The sequence below is a fragment of the Seriola aureovittata genome, chromosome 17, assembly GCF_021018895.1.
Source record: "Seriola aureovittata isolate HTS-2021-v1 ecotype China chromosome 17, ASM2101889v1, whole genome shotgun sequence".
In the NCBI taxonomy this organism is placed as follows: Eukaryota; Metazoa; Chordata; class Actinopteri; order Carangiformes; family Carangidae; genus Seriola; species Seriola aureovittata.
In genome coordinates this window covers 8773517-8795199 of record NC_079380.1, presented here as the reverse complement: position 1 = coordinate 8795199, position 21683 = coordinate 8773517, and the positions used below count along the sequence as shown (strand labels likewise).

Sequence of the window (21683 nt, the reverse complement as noted above, 5' to 3'; positions counted from 1 at the left end):
CAAGCTACTCCAGACAATGTCATACAGCAGATAAGCTGATAGTGTGATGTGATGGGAAGGACAGTCACTCTGTGTTTATCCATTACAATTTTTGTGTGGTCCATTCATATCCATGCATTATTTCCAACAAACTAAACAATACCTAAAGCAATATACACTGAACAAAAAACACACAACACTTTTGCTCCCATTTTTCATCAGTTGAAATGAAAGGCTTCTTTCTCTCGAATGTTTTTCACGAATGGGTTTAAATCCGTGTTAGCGAGCACTCCTCCCTTGCCAAGATCCTCTATCCACCTGACAGGTGTTGCATATCAAGATGCTGATTACACAGCATGATTACTGCACAGGTGTGCCTTGAGCTGCTCACAATAAAAGGCAGCTCTGAAATGTGTAGTTTTGTTTTGAAAAAAAAAGAAATTTCTTAGGCAACGAACTATGAATTTCACATGACTTCAGCTACAGATGTGCAAATCAGAAAACGAGACAATGTGGGATGACCACCATGTGCCTCGTGCAGTCCGACACATCTCCCTTGCACCAGGTTTTTGTTTGCGGCCTGTGGAATGTTGACCCTCTCCCGTTCAGTGGCTTCAGTGATACAGATCCTTGCAACATGCTGCAATGGCGGTGGATGAATAGCACAACGATGGGCTTCAGGATCTCATCACAGTGTGTCTCTGTGCATACAAATTGCCATCAATGAAATGCACCAGTGTTCACTGTCCATACCATAACTCTCCTACCACCAGCACGGGGCACTTTGTTCACAATGCTGACATTAGTAAACCGCTCGCCAACACAACGCCGTAAATGCTGTCTGCCATCTGCCCAGTGCAGTGAAATCCAGGATTCATATGTGGTGAACATTTACCCTCTCAGGTCGGTCAAGACAACAAACTGCAGATGGTTTCTGACAGTTCTTGCAGAAATTCTTTGATCATGCAAATCAACTGTTGCATCAGCCGTCCGGGTGGCTGGTCTCAGACGATCTTGCAGATGAAGAAGCCAGATTTGGATTGTCCTGGGCTGGCATGGTTACATGTGGTCTGTGGTTGTGAGGCTGGTTGGATGTACTGCCAAATTCTCAGAAACGACACTGGAGAAACCTTATGGTCGTGAAATGACCATTCATTTCACAGGCAACAGCTCTGATGAACATACAGCATGTCAACTGCACACTCTCTCAAAACCTGCAACATCTGTGACATTGTGTGTGATAAAACTGCACATTTCAGAGTGGCCTTTTTATTGTGAGCAGCTCAAGGCACACCTGTGCAATAATCATGCTGTGTAATTGGCATCTTGATATGCAACACCTGTGAGGATCTTGACAAAGATGTGCTCATTAACATGGATTTAAACATCTTTTATTTCTACTCATGACAAATTTGATAAAAACAAAAGTGTTGCGCTTATATTTTTGTTCAGTATAATCTAGTATAAATGAACAATGATTCCTGTCCTCCTAGCTCATCAGGAGTCGTGCTTCACTGATGTCCAAGAAAGCCTCGCTCCTTCCTGCATAGCTAGAAGAAATGTAGCAGCCACTGCCGCTGCTGCTGCAGCTGCCGCCGCCGCCGCCGCCGCTGCTGCTGCTGCTGCTGCTGCTGCTGCCTCAAGGCCTACAATACCAGTGAGTGGAACTCAATGCGGCAGAATCAGTGATCAAAACATCAGAGTTTGGTAAGACATACTTTACGTTGACCATTTAAGAGCAAGGCCACTGTGGGAAAACAAACTCTTCAGTGATTTGTTTGTGGAATTAAGTAAGGAATTAGATCAGAAATGCCTCTTGAAGCCAGCACATAATCACAGCTTAGTTACTGAAATCAAAGCCTTTCCTTGGGAAAATGGATTTGTTATGTATTTACAGCAATGTTATTTTGCGTCACCAAAATGTTTTGTCTGCCTGTGATTAATGTTACAAATATTTTTTTTTTTTACTTATCATATGGCAGAAAAATGTGATATACGCATCACTGGGTATCCTGGTTCTCACCAAGCTACCAAGAACCCATCACTTTTAATAATCTGGTATAAGTAATAGAAAATTTGTGAGGATGTTCACAGTAATTTCATTATGCTTGCATAATGACAATAAAGGCCTCGAACTTGATGCCAAGTTGGTGTTGGCACAAATATGTAGGTGCACAGGAAGAAGAGAACAGTAACAATTTCTTTATATAAGAGGGTCATAGAAGTAAATTACACTGTAAATCAGAAGAAAGTGTGGGGAAAATTGTATTGAGGATTCTTGAGGAACTAATAAACTAAGTATAGGGGCATAATTTATTTAAAATTATATAATAACTATGAAGCAATGTTTTTCTCCTTGTATTAACTTGAAGATCTATGTTGCTCAGCCTTAGTTGGGAGTCTGTGGATGAAGCCGAATGAGCATGATTAACAGGTTTTCCAGTAGGAAAATTAGCTGTGGAGTTCATTTCTGCAGTGAATTATTGTGGAGACTTTTCTGTCCCTCAGTGGTGATAAAACACAATTGAGAGCTTACTGCCTCGCTTCTTTTCCATTCTTCCCCACTCAATTGTAGCTTAGTATTATTAGTAAGTGAATATGCTGTTATTTAGCCCAATAGCCCTGTTCTCTGTCCCTCTTACATGCAAGTTTTTTTATTCTCCCTCCATTGTATTCCAAGTATTTTATAGATACTTAAACCCACATGCACAAAAGCTCCACTGTAATTTGTTGGCTATAACATAAAGCTTTAAACTGCTTTTTATAGGCTGCTTTCACACCTCATCTGTTTGTGTTCTGTTTACAGCAACTCTGCTGTGTTTGTCAGTTTAGCTCGATTTGTTTAGGTTGGTGCGAAAGTATTACGTGTTGTGTGCAGGTTGTTTTATGACAGAATAAAACCAAACCAAAGTCCTACAATCAAACTCTGGTGTGGGGTAAACAACCAAGGCCGCCTGAGAAGGGGGGGGGATGCCGTTCATGGTGTAGCAATAGAGTGTGCAAGTAAAACCGGAACTTATTACAGCATGTGATTTTTTAGCAGCAATAATATATCAGTCGGGTAGGTCCGTGTGGTGCTGATTATGCAGGAGGCACCGAATGGGTTACCTGTTGGTCCATGTGACTTCATGTTTACGCCTCTGGGTTTATGTGCACAGTCAGTGTGAATACAAATGGGACCAAAAATAAAAGGCAACAGTTTATAATTTTGAACTACAGCGTGAATGCCAACTTAATCTTCTCATATTGCGTGGTACCTTTTTAAGACAATGTTATGATTTGTTGTAGAGTTACCAAATTTTGATCCTGCAACACAAACCTCTGCCGTGATCAAATACTGCTTCGTGACTGCAGCTGCAAACTCATGTGTTTTCACTCTGTTCTAAATGAGCAATTATAAATTCGTAAGATAGTGAAAACAAATGGCCAGTGGGAAGCAGGTGGATGTAATAATGTAGTGAGCGTGATAATCATCAAGCTGAAATGGCAATTAATAACAGTCAGTGCAATGAAATAGTTGCAGTGCTAAAAGGATGTTCAAGTTTAAACTGTAGATCATCAATGAAAGTGATGATCTGAATATAATTTAATATATATTCTATGTGAGTGGAACACATCTTGAATTAATACAAACTACCTGGTGGTTTAAGACGAGAGCTGATGAGAAACAGCATTGTTCTTGACTGGTGTGGGAATTTGAGAGCCCACAGCAGACTTTGATGCTGGAGAGAGGTTTTGCTTGTGGGATAAATCAGGTGTACGAGGCATTCATAAAATCTGTTGTTATGTTTATGTGGCTAACACGCTTATGAAATGTGAACTCAAAGGAATTCTGACAGTGTGACATACGGAAAGATGTTTTTCCACATTCCTACTGCTCCAACTAACTCCCCCATATTTTTTATGGCCTTGTTGTTCACCGTTATTCAATCTCAGCGGTGAGCTGTCATAACATATTGCGTCTGACTGTACTAGTCCCATTTACTTTATCAGCTCCATGTTTCCCCCTGTCCCCATGCTGTTTGACTTGCATACTTCTTGATCCCACAAGTGAACATTATTAATCCAGAGCACAGCGGTCCCGTCCTCCCCAGCATGCATTGTCCTGTTCAGACACATCACAGGAACAGCCGGAGGACCGAGCGCATCCCGTGTCTCTGCAGCTTCACCTTGACATCAGACCCTTTGCTGGAAATGACGCCCGCTCTTTAGCGCTGACATATTGTCAAACCAGCCTTCCTGGATCCACTTAGACACACGGAACTCACCACAATTAGTGTAATTCCCTTTTATCTTATTTCCTGTTAGTGCTTTTGTAGTCATGAATGGCATCTAACCACCACTGTAAGCCACGAATAAGCATGTTTTTTGGATGAGCCACAGCATTTTAGCTCTTCTTGGTCCCCTCTTTGAATTTTTACGTCAGTCATATGTTTTATTTTAATGTTTGCTCATCGCATTTTTTTCACACCCGTTGGAATTCATGGGTATTTAACACAACAGCTGATGATGAAATTGTCATCAGCTGCTATAAATCAATGGTGTGTAATGGAAAATACCAATGAAATCAATAATGACTACAAATATTAACGCCAACTCACAACTAATCATTAAAAAATGTTTGAAGATAAGCTTCCATGTCCTTGAGGAGCCAGTGTGTTCGTTCCTGTCATTGTTATTTAGTGTTACAAATTTTATAGAGGGTGGAAAAAAACTCTTACTCAAAATTCCCAACAGCTTGTTTTTATTGACTCTGTATTTTTTACCAGTAAATGATTTGGTCCCCTGCTGAGTGAATTTCCAAACCAAAACTTATTGATTATTACAAGATAATCACAAAGAAATCAAAAGTTCCCCGGGGTTTGGTGTTTTAGTATGGTGAGTCCTCTGTGAGTAGAACGAAGTGACCCAGCGAGGGTTAACATAAGCAGCACTGTGTTCCCTCCTCCTGACGTTGACTGAGCACTCACACACACTTACACACTCTCTCTCACACACACACACACACACACACACACACACACACTTTCTCCGCTGAGGCCAGCAAAGAGCCAGAGAGGAGGGACCGTGTGCAGCTCTGAGAGCCAGCTGTCGTTCGCTCAGAGCTGGGTCTTTTCTCTCCCTCACTCCCCCGTTCTCCACTGGCCTCATCACTCCATGGGACTCCAGACCTGGCCGCCAAGCAAACCACCACTGTCCTCCATGGCCTGCCTTGATGTGGAGACCCCTTCCATCTGCAGGGGTAAATTCAAATCAGGTGCTTTTCCTTTCTTTTTCTTGTCTAATCCGCATGCATTTCATTGTTTTGTTTGAATATCGGCATTAAGTTAACTCAAGTTTTTTCAGTTTTTTTTTTTTTTTTTTTTTTTTACTCTTGTTAGTCGTAACTGATGCTGGCAGCAGTGGCAAAGGGGTTGTAGTGACGTGGATGCAGCCCTAACAGGAAATGACAGGGCAACAGTAAAGCTCATCACAGTGACTCATGCCAAGCATCATTCTTGCAGGAGAGACTATTGATTTCTGATGGGTAGTGAATCGAAGTTGTTCTGCAAAGACGGTCAGAGTCTGTGAGAGAGACATTTCAGAGAGAATACATCAGTTTATACTGACTATGTTTATACTGGCACTCTGCTGAAACGTTGTTATGGTTTTCTGTCACACAATTTAAGCATGAATTCACATCTGTAATGTAAGTACACACAATGAGCTTCATTCAAATCAAGTGCAATACGCAGACATGCTGCCGATCAAGATTCTGTCATTATTTGAATATTTCTTATCTTCCTTGTGTGCATTCATCAGCTGCAAATTCCTTTGATTAGACCAGGCCATGAGTAATGTGGACTCTTAAAATAAAACAAAAGAAAAAAAAAAAACATATCCATCTTTTTATGATTAGAAACAAATGTCACTGGTATTTAGCCTCTATAATAGATTATAGCCAAGTTGTTGTAACATCAGTGAAGTCACGTTTGATGAAAATATATGGCAGCCTCTAACCTTCATGACCTATGTAAGGAGCAGTGTTTACATACAGTATTTCTGCATCTTGCTAAAGTGATAATGTACAATGGAAGATGCATAACAGCACTCACATGACAAAAGTGTGTAATGCTGGATATAGTGTATATTAACATGCAAAAAGTAAGCAAAATGTCTATTCCTTTCCATCAGGGCCGTCACGCAAGATTTGCATGTATGACTTTTTGTTTAAATCCTATATCAACAGATTATTATTCATGGCCTGCATAAATATAACGTGAATAACCAAACCCAGACCAGACTAAAATAATACTACGAAGTTTTTATGTTGATATTCATATGCAGTTAGAAATAGCTTCTGTATTCTGTATTAAACAGCCTCATCTTCCCTTCCATTCATTCTCAGTCATTATGTAACAGCCATTTAATTTGTTGTGTGTAAACCTCACTGATAAATGTGACACTGTATTTTATATTTGCTGTTAAACTGATCTACATTAACAAACTATCTACATAAATGTTGGTAAAATTCCTGTCAGCTGAAGTCAGCTGACATGTTACAGGCCCTTTGAATGATTACAAGATGACTCAATTATTTTTTTTACAATGTAACACAAAGACTATCAGTTAAATTCAATTCAGGTAGACTTTTTGTCCTCATGTAAGCAGTAAAGGGCATTTTTGATAATCCAATATAATCTGTGTATCATGGTTTAGTCTGTCTCTGGTTATAGATGCACAAATCTTTGCTAAAATTGGGTTTTGTTTAAAGTCTTTGGTATTTATAACAGCAAAGTCAACATAACCCAGTGTCAGTCTGTTTCTAAACTAAATTCAGCTTTGTCTGCCTAGGGACTATCTGTAGCCACCCTAAACAGTATTTTTTATTTGTACTGTTTCTTAAAAAAAAAAAAGTCAAATAAAATAAAGGGTCTGATGGGAGACCTCCAGGGATGATTTGCTGAGAACAACGTGGGTCTGAGATTAGAGATTACATCAGTAGGCAAGGATTTCAGCAGAGTCCTCTCTCTGTGTCTCTCCACAACCTCTGTTTACGCTCTGCTGGTGAGCAGGAGAGCGGAGCCGGTTTGCATCACGGAGAGGTTAGCCAGGGTTCAGGTTGAACGCAAGATGACAGAAAGAGAGGAGGACCCCGGGCATGAGGTGTACCCCTATACCGATGCTCAAATTAAACTCTGCATTCTCTCTTGTGGCGCTGGAAGGCAGCTTTTGATGTTATTGATATGTAGTAATATGAAATCATAAATTTTCTAGCTTGTGGCATTCTCTCCAAGTCACAGTGGATATAAATATTGAAACAAACCAATGGCAATTTTTTAAAATCTCCTGGTATGATCTGTCTCATGCTGACCATAACCCCCCTGGCTTGGGTTTGTAATAGGAAACACAGCAGGCGGGGCAGGCACACTGTGTTCTCTGCCCCGCAGTTGATGGGCTGCTGTGAGAATGGACTCGGCCTCCCACCCTTTGCCTCAGCTCTTGTCGCTCTGTGTTCCCTTGCCCACCAGTAGAAGCCCGTGAACGTCCCCTCAGCTCTGCATACAACTGGAGATCCCACCCCCTTAACTACCCCCAAATTTCATGGTTCCCAGGCCTTGTTCTCACAGCTGCCCAGTTTATTTTTGCTAGAGTGACTCACAGAGGCCTGTTCAGACGCAGCGCCTTTCCCAGGAGAGTAGAGCAGGTCTGGTGTGTGTGTGTGTGTGTGTGTGTGTGTGTGTGTGTGTGTGTGTGTGTGTGTGTGTGGGAGTAGCCCCCCCCCCCACCCCCCCCACCCCACCCCACCCCCAGCCACTGAGTAGCTCTAGCTAAGCTGGCCTCACTTCACTACAGTGGTGACGATAAGGGCCTCATGTAGCTCACACCCGCTGCCTCATTCGTCACCATCACCCGTCACCTTTCTCTTCAAACTGTTTTTCATGCACGGAGCTGTGTTATTATACTGAAATAACATGTCCACGCTCCCTTGTTTATAAATGTTTAAACTGGGGTCTTACTACAGTTTATATTGATGGTAAAACAACACTGAGGACTGAGGACAACCACTCTATGTGGGGCCTACATGCAAGACTCAACAGTCTCTGCTGCAAGATAGTCACGTCTTTGATGTTCCACAGCAAGATTACATTTTAAAAACTCACTCGGCTCTTTGTGGCGTCATGACCATGTCCAGTTTTGCTCCTTATCGTGACTGCAGCTCTAACATTAATCCCTCTTTTATCTGCTTGTGTTCTGCACTGCTGTTACGTTGCATGATTCCTAAATGCATTTGCATCCCACACAGATATTGACTCTCACTGGGAAGGCTCTCGGCCAATCACATTTGAGTCAAACTGTTGTCAAATGTGTGGTACTTTTAACAACCCCAGTTAAAACCATACAGGAAGTGAATAGGATGTCTGTGGTGGTGAACAGGCCTTTGGGGTAGCATATTGATTGAGAAATAATAAGTACTTTGTTTTATTTGAAGTCTGGCAGGTTTCACAGTTTAAAGCCAGAGATGGTTGTTAGTTGACGCAGCGGAGTTGGCTCTGAATGGTAAAAGTTGAACTCTGACCTCTGTGTCTCTGCACTCTCACAGTCCTCCAGCTCTGTCTGCAGCAGAGGAGAACTCGGGAGCAGCTTGTGGAGCAAGGCATCATGCCACGTGAGTATTCACATCAGACATTAACAAAACTCTTACCTCACACTCACACTCACACTGACAAAATGAGGTTAATTGACTGCCAACTACTGTATGGAAATTCAGACAGCCACGAAGAAAGAAACCAGGATGCCCTCACTCCAGAGTGCCTTTCTTTCTCACAACTATCTTCTGCTTTACTCAGAGTACTGCATCTTTGTGGCTTTTAGAGAGCGTATTTGTGGCATGATTGCTACTTTTACTTAAGTAAATGTTTTGAGTCCAGCACTTGTCAAGGCTTAAAAAAGATTGCATTTGTAATTGTTTGTACATTAAACTGCCATATTGTTTTAATGACTCTTGTAATTGGCAAACTTACATTATCTGCATATAAATCAATTTTATTCTATAAATAGTGAGGTTTTATTCTACTCCCACTAATAGTTGCATCATTGGTCTCATGTAAACATAGGCAATGGTGAGAATGACTCAAAGATTTAACACAGAGCAGCCACCAAGCAGCACACCAGTGCCAAACCAGAAAGGACTAGCTCCTACTTTAATACCATCCAGATTCATCCTTTAATGTGACACAAGTGGAGCAGACTCAGTCCCTATGCTACTTTCCCCGGGTGAGCATTGTGTTTTAGAGAACACCTAATAAAAGACAAGCTGAATCTGTGACAGAATCATGCTGATAGCTGGGAAGATAGAAAGAGAAAACGACACAGCTCTTCCTCTTTGTCCTGTTCTCTCTTGAGAAGTCTCCTGCAGTCAGGTTTTCAACTCCTCTCTGGCTCCACGCAGCCAAATGAGTCAACGACTGAGCCTTCAGTGGAGGTCAGTCACCCTCTCTGTGGCCTGGTCAGGCATGGTTTGCACACAAACCTCCTATTCTCCACTGAAGCACTCTGCTACTCCCACACTTATAGTCTTATGGTAGGTATGCACAGAGATTTAGGTGACGAGCAGGAATGTTTTGCTTTGCTCCTCTGACACACTCCTCAGAGCGTCCCCCCGGCCAGTGTCTTTAAAGCAAACAGTGCTCATCATAGCAGAGGTGACTAGTCAGTGAGCCAGACCTCGCCTAGAGCAGCATGGGTTTATTCTGAGAGATCAAAGAGTTACTTTCTGCATGGAACAATCTCCTCTCTGCTTGAATCAGTAAAGCTGACACTTCCTGTTGGACTCCCATGAGCCTCTGTTTATTATTAATGTCACACTCATGCAGAACAAAGACAAAACACATGAAAATAATGATAGAAAAAATGGATTACACTTTAGCCAGGTTATTGTGGAAAGTGACTGTTGCCATATCCAGGAGAAGACAGTCAAGTCAAGTCCAATTTTATTTATATAGCCCAATATCACAAATCACAAATTTGCCTCAAGTGGCTTAACAATCTATGCAGCATTATGACAGTCGAGGAAAAACTCCCTAATAAATGGAACAAATGGAGAAAAAAAAACCTCAGGAAGAGTGATCCCTGTTCCAGGATGGACAGACATGCTATAGATGTCAAGTATAGTGAGTAGAAACACAAAGAAGTAGATCTACAGTATGGACCAATGGGATGACAACATCATGGAGTGTAACATTAATGAAGAATATGATCTGGGAGAACACTGAGCAACTTCCAGGTGTCGCCAACAGATAAGATCTGAGCTACATGACCTCTTCTCCATCATAAAGACTTGGAAAGAGGATAGACCACAAGAACATACACATAATTCACACGTCTAGGAGAAGGAAACAAACACACAAACGGAGAGAGACAGGGAGGAGGCTGGGACTCCTCCAAGACAAAGATCCAGATCTAAAACATCTGTAATGAGGCACTGACCGCCGGAAGAGGGAGAGAGGTCCCAGGATGGTAGATGGTCCAGCCAAGAGAGCCTGAGTGAAAAGAGAGGACAGGGAGGAGAAAATAGGAGGATAGAGAGAGAGAGAGAGAGAGGCACACAGCCTGGATGCTCATGTGCTTCAGGGAATAAACAAACAGAGGATTAGAGAGATACAAATACAAACTTTCTGATAACCACAGAAAGTTTACAGGAACCTCATCAGCAGGACATCATGGACTATGTTGTACGTACTAGGTTTAATGGATTCATTGAGATTGAGACTCACCCACCGGCGGGAGTAGCCAGACACTAACTAAAAGTTAAGGCATAAAAAGATGAGTTTTAAGTTTGGACCTCGGCAGGGAGGTTATTCTAGAGGAAGAGCTTGCAGCCTGACAGATTGGATATAAGGAAGAGCACAGGATCAGATATAAGGTTTAAGGAGATCAGACAGGTGTGAAGGGGCCTGCCCATTTACGATTTTGTAAAACATCAAAAGCACCTTAAAGTTTGATCTGTCATGGATGTGGGGCCAATGAAAGATTGGTGTAATTTGGTCAAATTTGCTGGATTTAGTTAAAAATCCAGTTGCAGCATTTTGAACCATTTGAAGACTTTTATTACTGGCAAATGACAGGCCTAAAAACCATTACAATAATCCAGTCTGGACAACACAAAGGTGTGAGTTACGGTCTCAGCATCTGCCATGGACCGAAAAGACCAAATTCTATCTATGTTATATAGGTGAAAAAGGTCTTCTGTGTGCTGATCAAAATAGAGGGCAGGATCAAATGTAACAACAAGGTTCTTGGCTGTCCAACTTTGATAAATCACACAAGGTTACTGTTACAAACTGGTTTCTATGTATGGTCGGGCCAATGACCACCATCTCAGTTAGGAGATCTTGTGGTGGTTTAGGAGCAGGACATTTGTTTGACACCCAGCTTTTCACAGCAGACAAGGTCTCTGATTTGACCATTTGAGAAGGGTCATTAGTTTATATGGGAAAATACAGCCTAGTATTGTTGTGGAAATTCTTGTGAGCTCACTAGGAGACTTCAGATGTTCAGAAGGAGATTTCTGATGTCTCAAGCAGAAGTATTAATTGAAAGCTTGACATGCCAAGGGGAAATGATGAGAATTACAATGTCAAGTGAATCAGAGTAATGCCACACCAATTCCTCCAGAGTGTATATAGACCAGGCATCACAATGTTGCATCACACATTTCTTTCATTTTCAAATAAGAATATTCTAGAGTCTTCACCTATATGACTTTTGGTCACTTGAACCTAAACATAATCTCATGTCTTACCTAATAATTTTTACACGTCTTGCCTTGTACCTTACTAACACTGTAGCACTATCCGCATCTGGAACTATCTGAAGCTGGGCGATCCTCTCTGAGTTATTGCTTCTTCCTTCATCCTTATCTATAAGGCCTTGGTTGTCATGTTTACTGAGGGTAGAAATGGGGCCTTCTGGACATTATCCATCATAATGGAAGTTAAACATTGAGCTATTGTCTAACAATATGAGCTCTGTATGACATAACCTACCCTTGTAGAGTTTGTGTGAGCCAGCAAACTGAGAAAAAGTAGACTGAAAGAAAGACAATTCCCTCACAGTTCCCCCCTTTTTGATTGTAAGATCACCATTAATTAATTAATCAACTAACTGAACCATGTGAAGTAAAGGTAGGACATCTGTCAGAATTGAAGTAACAAAACTCTACAATTAATAAATCATAGCACACACCAGTTGTCAATCAAAATACATCTAAAAGATAGATATGTGATTCAACAATCCACGTCAATGTGCTACGAAAGGCCAGCCACAGGCCAAACATTATAAAGAGGACTTGACTTGACTTAAAAAATTTCCCAGTGGAGTTGAAGTAAAAGACGATACAACCAGCCGATATGAACTTCTGCTAATTAATTAAATTCACAACAACAAAATACAATGATAACACAAGGTAAGATACAATATTCAAATAAAAGGAAGAAGAAAGAAAATAAAATCAAACAAAAATAGTCATGATCATCATATATATAAATCATAAGCGCATAGTATCAAATATAATCTTCAGCGTAACAGTGGAAATTAATTCCATTACTGCTTATAATTCAGCCAAGAGGTGAAATATAAAGAGAGGAAAAGCAGAGGGCCAAGAACAGAGCCCTGGGGTACTCCATATGTCACATCAAAAAATATTGGTGTTATTATTGTAGAAAACACAGACGCCAAATGTTTTTTCCAGTCGGTCTAGGAGTATACAGTGATCTGTGGAATCAAAGGCTGCATTGAGAACAAGTAAGAGAAGCACAGAGGTGGAATCTGAATATGTTGTGAGCAGAAGATCATTAACCACGTCAGCAAGTGCAGTCTTAATGGAGTGACTTGGCCTGACAGCAGACTGAAAAGGTTCAAAAAGATTACTGTGAGATATGTGAGCTGAAAGCTGCTGACACAGCTCTTTCTCGTACTTTTGAAAAGAATGGAAGGTTGGTCGATAAATTGGGTGTGGTGTCTTAAGTCACGGTATAACCAAAAGTAGTTGATGCCAGATGTAAGTGATAAATTATCAATATATTGGATTGTAGGTCCCAAAACTGACCAGAGAATTTTGGAAAGTTTTACTACTTAGAACACAATAGAAATGCTGAAATGAAGGTCATCACTTACATGCGGTTTGTATTGATTTGACATCGGTGATGCAAAGAAGTGATGTATCATCTTGTGTTTTTTATACATAGACCAGTTGATATTGTTCCTAAGTAATTAGAACTTTTTTAGGCCTATTTACACACTAGATGCCCATAATTTTAAAATCTGTATAGATTTCAAAAGGACATCATGATTAAGTGCATTAAATAAATCAATAACTTACAGGTACTTTGTCATAACAGCAGAAATCATTTGTTTTAAAATGGAAGGAGCTGTTTGCTTGTATGTGGAAACATAGTGACCAAGTAGATGTTGTTTATTCACCTTTTACAGCTCTGAAAACACCGGCGGCCTTTCATGAGCAGATTCGCAGCCTGGAGAGAGCTAAGGTAAGACATCAACTAATGTCATCAACACTGCAGGGTGTCATGATTTTATTAATCTACATCTAAATTATATTCTCATAATATTAAGAAAAAAACTTTCCATTTTCTTAACAGACCGGAAACTTCTTAAAGCACAAACTCTGCAGCAGACCCGAGCGATCTGAGCTGGTCCGTATGCACATCCTACAAGGTGATCATCCTGCTGTGTGTTCTTAATGGTTAATAGTGGTGAGATAACGGAGATGAATATGGTGGTTATTCATCTGTCTGAGCTTACTGCCTGTTTTGTTTTACAAAGTTAAAACCAGATAAATGTCTGTGTGAGTTCCGACTGAAGCTGCTGTGAGTCACCCTGACGAAGCAGTTAAGAGGCTGACGGATGTTGGCCAGATCATAGCCAATGATCCTCTGTGTGTTTATCAGAGACCCAGGCTGAGCCCTCCCTGCAGGCCACACAGATGAAGCTGAAGAGGGCCAGACTGGCTGATGATCTCAATGAGAAGATTGCACAGCGTCCTGGACCCATGGAGCTGGTGGAGAAGAACATCCTGCCTGTGGACTCTGCTGGCGAAGAGGACACCAATGGTACAGACTCATTACCATGATTATATCCTCACTGTTAGAAGACCTAAGCCATTAAAAGTTATTGTTTTAGCCCACTTTGGTGTCATGTTCACCACCAACAATTCACTACTTACAGTGACACCCAGAAAGTTACTCAGTGATGGGCAACTTATCTGCCTGGTACTGAGAAGTTGGCCCTTACTTAAAAACTGATCAGCATTTTATGAATTATGATATCTACATTCCAGCCTTCACCATTTCACCTTTTATCAGAATAATATATTTGTAGGCTACCTGCATGTTCAATTTCCCCTGTATTTGTGTTGCTGGTTTTAGCGCCATAGCTTTAGGGACAGCAATGTCAATCCGTCGGTGGGTGCACCACTTTGGTCTACACTAAAATATCTCAACAACTGTTTGATGGATTACCACTGAATTTGGAACCTAGAGGATGAAGCCTAGTGACTTTGGTGATAGCATGACTTATGACATGACATGTTAGCATTGCCACTGTGACTATGTTAGCATTGCCACTGTGACTATGTTAGCATGCTGACGTGCAGAGCCGCTAGCATGGCTGGTGTTACATCTCTACTGTATTGTTACCTGTACATTGCTGCCTTACTCTGTAGTCACTGATAACTCAAGTTTTCCTTTTGCAGTCATGAAAGATAAACAGTATATACACAGACGGCATTCACTGTGTGTCTGAATTGTCAGCAAATGTTAAAAATTCTTTCTTTTTTTTCAGTTTTGATATACCATTTAAACAAATAATAAGGCGTACTTGTTTATGTTTGATGTTGGCCTCATAGGTGATAAGGTAAACTACTCTAAGACACCAGATGTTTACAGCTTTGATGAGGACAGCAGTGATGCCTTATCACCAGAACAGCCTTCCAGCCAGGAAACTCCCAGCTCCACCTCGGCCTCTCTAAGAGAGTCTGGAGGGACTGAGGCCACTTCATCCTCCTCTCAATTAAACTCTCCCAAACAGGTAAACCAATACTGTGAACCGTTGCAATTTTTAAATCATAGACTATCCTTCTTCACGTTTCAAGTTTTCTAACCTAGATTCATAAAATTATAAGAAACTTTTCATGGTGGGGAAGGTTGAACACTGCATTTGATCGTAATTCGCAAGTTATCTGATGTCACTGGTAGAATTTTTCACTTATGAGAAAAATAATATTTTGAAACCCAAGTTAACTTCATTTAGTGCTTGCACACAGTGTTCTAACCATGTATAATGTATTTTTCACAATTTGTTGGAACATATCGTGCTCATTTTTTTTTTTTTTTTTTCTGAATGTTTATTAACCTGTTTTTGGTTATACAACTTCATTTGAGGTGCTTTTCTTGTCCTGCGTGAGATGATGATTAACAGGCGTAGCGGCTTCACTGTGCTGACTGAACGGCTCACGAGTTTTTTTTTCTCGGTCTCCTCTTTTCTTAGCAATCCCCGCCACCCAACTCACAGTCCACACCAGATGTAGTCAACCTCGTCTCTACCAACGAGCAACAAAGCAATCCACGAGCATCTACACCTCAGCCAATCACCACTGTTGTCCCCAGTATCACACCAGGGCCAGTTCTTGTGAAGGTGAGCTCCAAGTTTGGCAGAGGTCATTTCAAAGTCTTCTTAAACTTAAGTAGCAGTGATTTTTTTTTTTTAAAGGATGAGTTCATTTAGTTTATAATCAGCTGATATGAAACTGACCGCTGGTCCTCAGCTCTCTGTCTCTCTGATTTATTTACTGCGTGGGTTTTTTGTTTTCTTTGGGAATGTTATGATAGATACAGTGTCAGAAGATACAGAGTCTGTGTTTTGTCATTCTGAAAGTCACTTCAGTTTAGGGGTGAACTGAAAGTCAGTATTCAGCCAAGTCAAACGCAGTTCAAAGAACAACAGGGTTTAAAGTCATTTAACAAATCCGTGGTTTTAAATCTGTGCCAGCCACAGTTTGTCTTCAATTAGGGTCAAATGACAGACTGGCTCAGGCAGGCTCCTCATTCAGGCTGCGTAAAATCTAAGCCAAAAATCAAAGGACGGGGGTGAAGCAATGACTTGTGCATTTATCATAATCCAGTTATCCTCCGAGCATAAGATGAACTCTCCCTCCCTTGGAATATGATAGGGGAATGAATTTGACAAATTGGAGGGTGTGTGCTTGCTTAACCCAACTTGAGTTTCTGGTTTCATAGTTAGAACCTGCTGCTCTTATGCCAGGCCATTTTCATGTGTATCCTGTAATTGCAGGTGGTAAAACAATAAGGGTCACATTTCCACTACCCGTTTCCTCATCCTGCAGTTCTCATCGGGTGTCAGAACAATGTTCCACCTCAGCGCTTCAAGCTATAAAAATCCAGTATCAGTTCCAAGTCTTGCAGTGTTGGTACTGGCAATGCTATCTGTATTCCCTGATAAACTGGACTGAGATCAGTCACAGGGATCAAATTTCCTCCAGATGTTCCGCTCAGGTTTTACATGCCCCTTTTCTTTGTTGTGCTCTGCAGCAAAGCCTGCCCAAGATACCTGGCGATAAAAGCCGCAGCAAAAAGAGCAAAGAGCCCAAACCATGGGTGAAAAAGCTGAAGTACCATCAGTACATTCCTCCGGACCAGAAGCAGGAGCTCAACGAAGTGCCGATGGACTCTGCTTATGCCCGCCTCCTGCAGCAGCAGCAGCAGTTTCTGCAGCTGCAGATCTTAAGCCAGCAACAGCAGCAGTACAACTACCAGGCTGTGCTGCCTGCCACAGTAAAGTATGTTTTCATTCAGCAACGCAAACATTCCTTTTACATTCCTTTTCATTTGAATTTTAAGTTTCTTCAAACTCAATCAAATACCCACACCTGGTTTTAGAGAATGTGAAGCTCACTGCCACAACTGTTTGACCACAGCTGCTGTTTGTCTTAAATACTTTACATTTCCTGCCCAAGGTTTCCTACACAGAAGCTGTTAATTGTGAAAAATGGATAATAGTTCAGACTCTGTACTCCCTTTTTCTTCCATCTTATTACAACAGACCAGCAACTGAGGTACAAACCAGCTGTTCCAGTGTTCTGAGTGGAAACGCTGCGTCTGCCCCTGCGCAGCACCGCCACACTCGACCAAACCGCAGGCCGGATCATTTACCAGCTAATCTGGATGAGATGAAGGTGACGCATTGCTGCCTGAACACAGTCTGACTATATGCACCTCATGCATGCTGCAGAGCAGAGTTTTGAGATGATGATCTGTTATGTTTACAGGTGGCTGAGCTGAAAATGGAACTAAAACGCAGATCTCTGCCTGTTTCTGGGACTAAGACAGACCTGATAGAGAGGCTAAAGTTGTATCAGGAGACCTCTGCTGCTACCGTGGAAACAACAGCCGTCACAACAGCCTCACAGTCTGAAAGCATAAGGCTAACCCCACCTGTGTCCCCTATAGCCTCTAAGGTGTCCAGTCTGGGCATAGAGGACAGTAGTATGGCAGACAGTCCGGCAAATCTTTCAGATGCTCTGTCTCCAACTTACGCTGCTCCCTGTGTGAGCTCCCCTCAGAGAGCTCCACAGGAGGAGTTTCCCACAGAGACAAGGTCCTATGAGAAGGACTGTGCCAAGGACAAACGTCTGCATGAGAAGGACTCTGAAAAGGACAAACGTCTGCATGAGAAGGAGCGTCAAATCGAGGAGCTGATGAGGAAGCTGGAGCAGGAGCAGAGGCTGGTGGAGGAACTGAAGATGCAGCTGGAGGTGGAGAAGAGGAGTCAGCAAGGAGATTCTCCACCTCAGCTCAGCCCTCTTGCTCCCATCCAGGTCAAAGAGGAAAATAGGTCCCCCTTAAACTGCTCCATGTCCTGCAGCTCTCCTGGTCTGCCAGTGTTAGTCAAACAGGAGGAGGCTGCAGATCAGAGCCACTTAGCTGCTCCAAATCAATTCATCATCAGCCATCAGACCATCAAGCAGCCTGAAGCCCTGCAGTCTGTCCAAGCTGGAGCACAGATCCTCCTGCCTGCATCCCTTCCTGCCTCAGCAGTCACTATCCAGCTCCCAGCCAACGGCATCAAATTACATCCTACTGTCAGCAGCGCAGCCGCAGGCCTCATCCAGACCTCTGGACAGGTGCCACAGAAAATAGAGGCCTCAGCAGCATTACAACAGCAATGCAGCACTCACACTCAGTCACTGACAAAGGTAAGAAAACACATTTGCGCAGACTGCCTCGGTCTGCCTCCTTATTAGTCAACACTATCAGCTGTGATTTTGTGCTAGATTTGGATTCCTTCAAAACACACACACTTGAATTGTATGCGATCACCCGGACGTGAAGCGTGTGTGCAACTGAAATCATAAAGTCTGTTTTCTGTGCAGTAAATTGTCATTAAGTTGCACATCATAGATGTGGTCCAATGTTTTTGATGGCACTGCCCAATATATCACATATCATGTGTTTTTCTCACTAACAATCAATTACGTACTACCACGGGTAATACATCGTCCTTGTTGCCACGGTAATAACAGGCCTCAGCTGGGTGGTGAAATCTTCGACTCACATCAAAAGAAGGCCTGTGGAAACATGGGCTTCTGGAGCAGGTGCTGAGTGAGGCCTGACCGTCTCGCCCTTACTGCCCTCTGTCGTCCCTCTGCTCGGAGCCTAGCCTGCAGCCAGAATTAGCAACAGAGACCGCAGCTCAATGCAAACACAGCACTCATGAGTTGTACTGCATAGCACTGCAAACACTGTTGTCACAAGAGGGCTGAATTGTGGTGATGCCTCAGCTAAAGAGGGGCCCACAGCAATTCAATTTAAGTTATTTTGCTTAAAAGCATTTGATCTTATTCCCAGCTACACTATTCACTGCTGCTTGGATACTTAAACAGAAGTATCTCCCACGGAGAGTGCGTGTTGCAATGCACTACTTTTCCGTTGAAGCAGAAAGCATTTATCCACATTGATTGCATTAATGCATGCCTCCATGCTGACTTGTCTAAATTCCCCTTCAGACGTGGAGGATGGATACCACAGCACAAAGCTTACTCAACACATTCCCAGCAAGTGGATGTCCTGCAGGAGCCGCTGCTAACCAGCCCGTCCCTAAAGGCCCGAGGAATAAGGTAGAGAATGACCCTTTAGTCTCTTCTACTTTCCGTTTCTTTTTTCTTTTCCTGCAAAGCACCTTGCAGCCACTGTTTAGACTGATGTTTACCGTTTGTGGCCGTCTTCTCCCGGACTCTCATGAACTGTGTTGATGGAAACGAAGTCATTTTCATCATCAATGCATAACCGTTACATAACCGTTTTACCTCTTTGTGCAATGTGAGCTGCATTTGAATGACGGTTTGTATGAGATGTGTCCTGTCTTCCATGTGGTGTAAGTGACTGTTGTGTTTTCCTCTTAAACAGTCTCCCGGTCCCAGCCAGCCACCGTTGATCTTTCAGCAGCCAACATTCACAAACCATGTGTCAAAGTGTAAAGACCCACCCCGCTATGAGGATGCAGTTAAACAGACACGCAGCATGCTAACAGCTGCTCAGGTGAAAAATGAAATAACAATGAAATGTACTGTTTAGTACATTATATATCTTTAAGTTGTCACTATAGCCACTGAAACATTTGCTGGTTACTGTTCCTCTGCAGGGTCCCACTGCAGCCAGCCAGCAGATGGATGACCTGTTTGACGTGTTGATTGAGAGCGGTGGTGAGAAATACTGGACTTTTTTTTTTTTTTTTTTTAAATTCAACATAATAATGTTTTTTTTATTTTTATTCACACTTTTTGTTCTGCATGTGTTTTTCCAGAGATCTCCCCCTTCATCAGACAGGATCCTCCCAGCCTGGACAAGCCTCTCCCTGTGACCGCCAGCGTTACCACCCTTCCTATCAACATGGTTTTATCACGCCCTCCTCCCATGGTTCAAGTGGCCCAGCTGCCTTCTTCACCCCTTAAACCCTCAACCACCTTGGCAGCACTGACTTCTGACACCCAGCTTGACACCCTCTTGGACTGCACACTAGGTGCTGACACAGAGCCACAAACACTGAAGCTGATAGAGGAGTTACACTCACCCATAGACGCCATGGATGTGGACTTTAATGAAAACACACCGCCCTCTGCTTTGACCTTGCATAACACCAACATTGACAATATGGACTGGCTGGACCTTACCCTGTCTGTGCCAGCAGAGGGGGTCAACCCTTTGGACATGTCAACACCAGTGGGTGTCTTCTCCTCTGACTTCCTGGACCCTCATGAACTGTGTTGATGGAATTGAGGTAATTTACATCAATCAACGCATAACTGGTGTGTTATCAATATAAGGCATATTAATCAATATATTACTTGTATGTAATCCATTTACTGCGTATTATTTGTAATCAAACAGTACATTTACTCATGTAACTGTGCAAAGAAGAGCAGGAAAAATGTCACTTGGACTAGTGGATGCCAGAATGAGTGTGCATCAGGAACTGCCAATTTTTGGGAAAAGGTAGAGGGTGTAGAGTCAGACACACCACCTAATGCTAACTCAACTGGAGGAGAAGCCTTCTGTGGTGTGCAGATGGGACACAAACCCTCTAATGGCTGAAGCAGCACACTAGCCATGGTCATATCTATGCGAGCGTCCCATGTGTGTTTATTGCCCAATCAGTCACATCCCATCTCACTAGGAGGAGTGCAGGGTAGGAGAGGAAGGGGGTCACGGAGGTTTAAAAGTGCAGTCCGGGAAAATATCTCAGCTCTGCAATCTGGATCCAGACCATTAATATGTCAGATTTGTACTTTGTACTCTCTGTTACCCGAAAAATACATGATTGTGTGATAAAGATAAAGTCAAGTTCATCTGAGTTTGGCTCCGATGAATCTATCAATGGATGTTTTGAAACATTGTTGAAGACGGACAAAATCCAGAACAACTGCACTTGAACTGGGACTGGGTTCTGTTAAGTTGGATTCTGTACACCTACAGGCCATTTCAGATAAACATCATTTTTAATTATTTAAGGGAGAGATTAATTTGTTTCCCTGGGAGAATAAGAGCTGTTCGGAGGTGTGGGTAGCTCTGCTCTGCTTTTTGACAAGATGAATCAGTCCTTTGAGGTCTGTAAACCCTCTGGTTATCTGTGGAGACTGACTAAACTTGGACTGCTAATGGCTGTTTTAGATTTCAATCTTAAGTTATGCCGCTCGTTTGTTATCAATCTCTTCTCACGTTTGCCCTCTTTGCCCTCCGATTTTTATGAATGTACATTGTTGTGTTGACTGTGGTAATAGCAGAAATTACAACTATGAGAACAGACTGTAAACACACAAGCACTAAATGTCAAGCATGTCTGACAGAAGTTCTTGCAGATCAGACGAATCTTGTTTTACTATCATGAGTCATGGGAAAACTACAAAAATGAGTGTGCATCTGTACACTGTGTGTAATCTTGTAAGACCAGTTGTCCTATAAGCTTAAAAAAAGGAGAATCTTCACTTATAGTTACAGTCTTGCTCTGTTAAGACTCTGTCCAAATAAATAATAATAAACTGTCATAGGAACGTCATTCACTGCTTTAAGTCTGGCAGACTGACTCTTCCAGGGTTTAAAATGACTGAATTAAGGTCAGCTTCTTTTTTGGTC

The 21683-nt window shown here is 42.2% G+C and overlaps 2 protein-coding genes and 1 long non-coding RNA gene across 5 annotated transcripts in view; 2 read left to right on the top strand and 1 right to left on the bottom strand.

Moving 5' to 3' along the window:
• LOC130184718 (transcription factor Sp8-like) overlaps positions 1–1690 on the top strand; it is a 59382-nt gene extending 57692 nt beyond the window's left edge. Inside the window, exon 4 of the mRNA XM_056400758.1 lies at positions 1473–1690. Coding sequence (XP_056256733.1) covers positions 1473–1690 — 218 coding nt within the window. The remainder of the gene's footprint in view (positions 1–1472) is intronic.
• mrtfbb (myocardin related transcription factor Bb) lies at positions 1672–21602 on the top strand. Of its 3 annotated transcripts, XM_056402305.1 has the most exons (15): positions 1672–1686; positions 5149–5221; positions 8564–8629; positions 13453–13508; positions 13620–13695; positions 13929–14090; positions 14885–15066; positions 15526–15672; positions 16587–16834; positions 17098–17230; positions 17324–18250; positions 19061–19171; positions 19461–19592; positions 19696–19756; positions 19858–21602. In XM_056402305.1, the coding sequence occupies exons 2-15, from the start codon at positions 5182–5184 to the stop codon at positions 20319–20321; spliced, it is 2805 nt and encodes a 934-aa protein (XP_056258280.1). In that variant the 5' UTR covers positions 1672–1686; positions 5149–5181; the 3' UTR covers positions 20322–21602. The 3 variants fall into 3 exon arrangements, with proteins under 3 accessions (XP_056258280.1, XP_056258279.1, XP_056258277.1); XM_056402304.1 differs by lacking the exon at positions 1672–1686 and having other exon boundaries at positions 1708–5221; XM_056402302.1 differs by lacking the exon at positions 1672–1686 and having other exon boundaries at positions 1708–5236.
• Positions 14013–19454, bottom strand: LOC130185713 (uncharacterized). Its single transcript, XR_008830194.1, has 3 exons — positions 19361–19454; positions 18610–18715; positions 14013–14066 (listed from the first exon to the last, which is right to left on the bottom strand). It is a non-coding gene; the product is annotated as an uncharacterized LOC130185713 (long non-coding RNA).
• Positions 21603–21683: the final 81 nt, after the last annotated feature.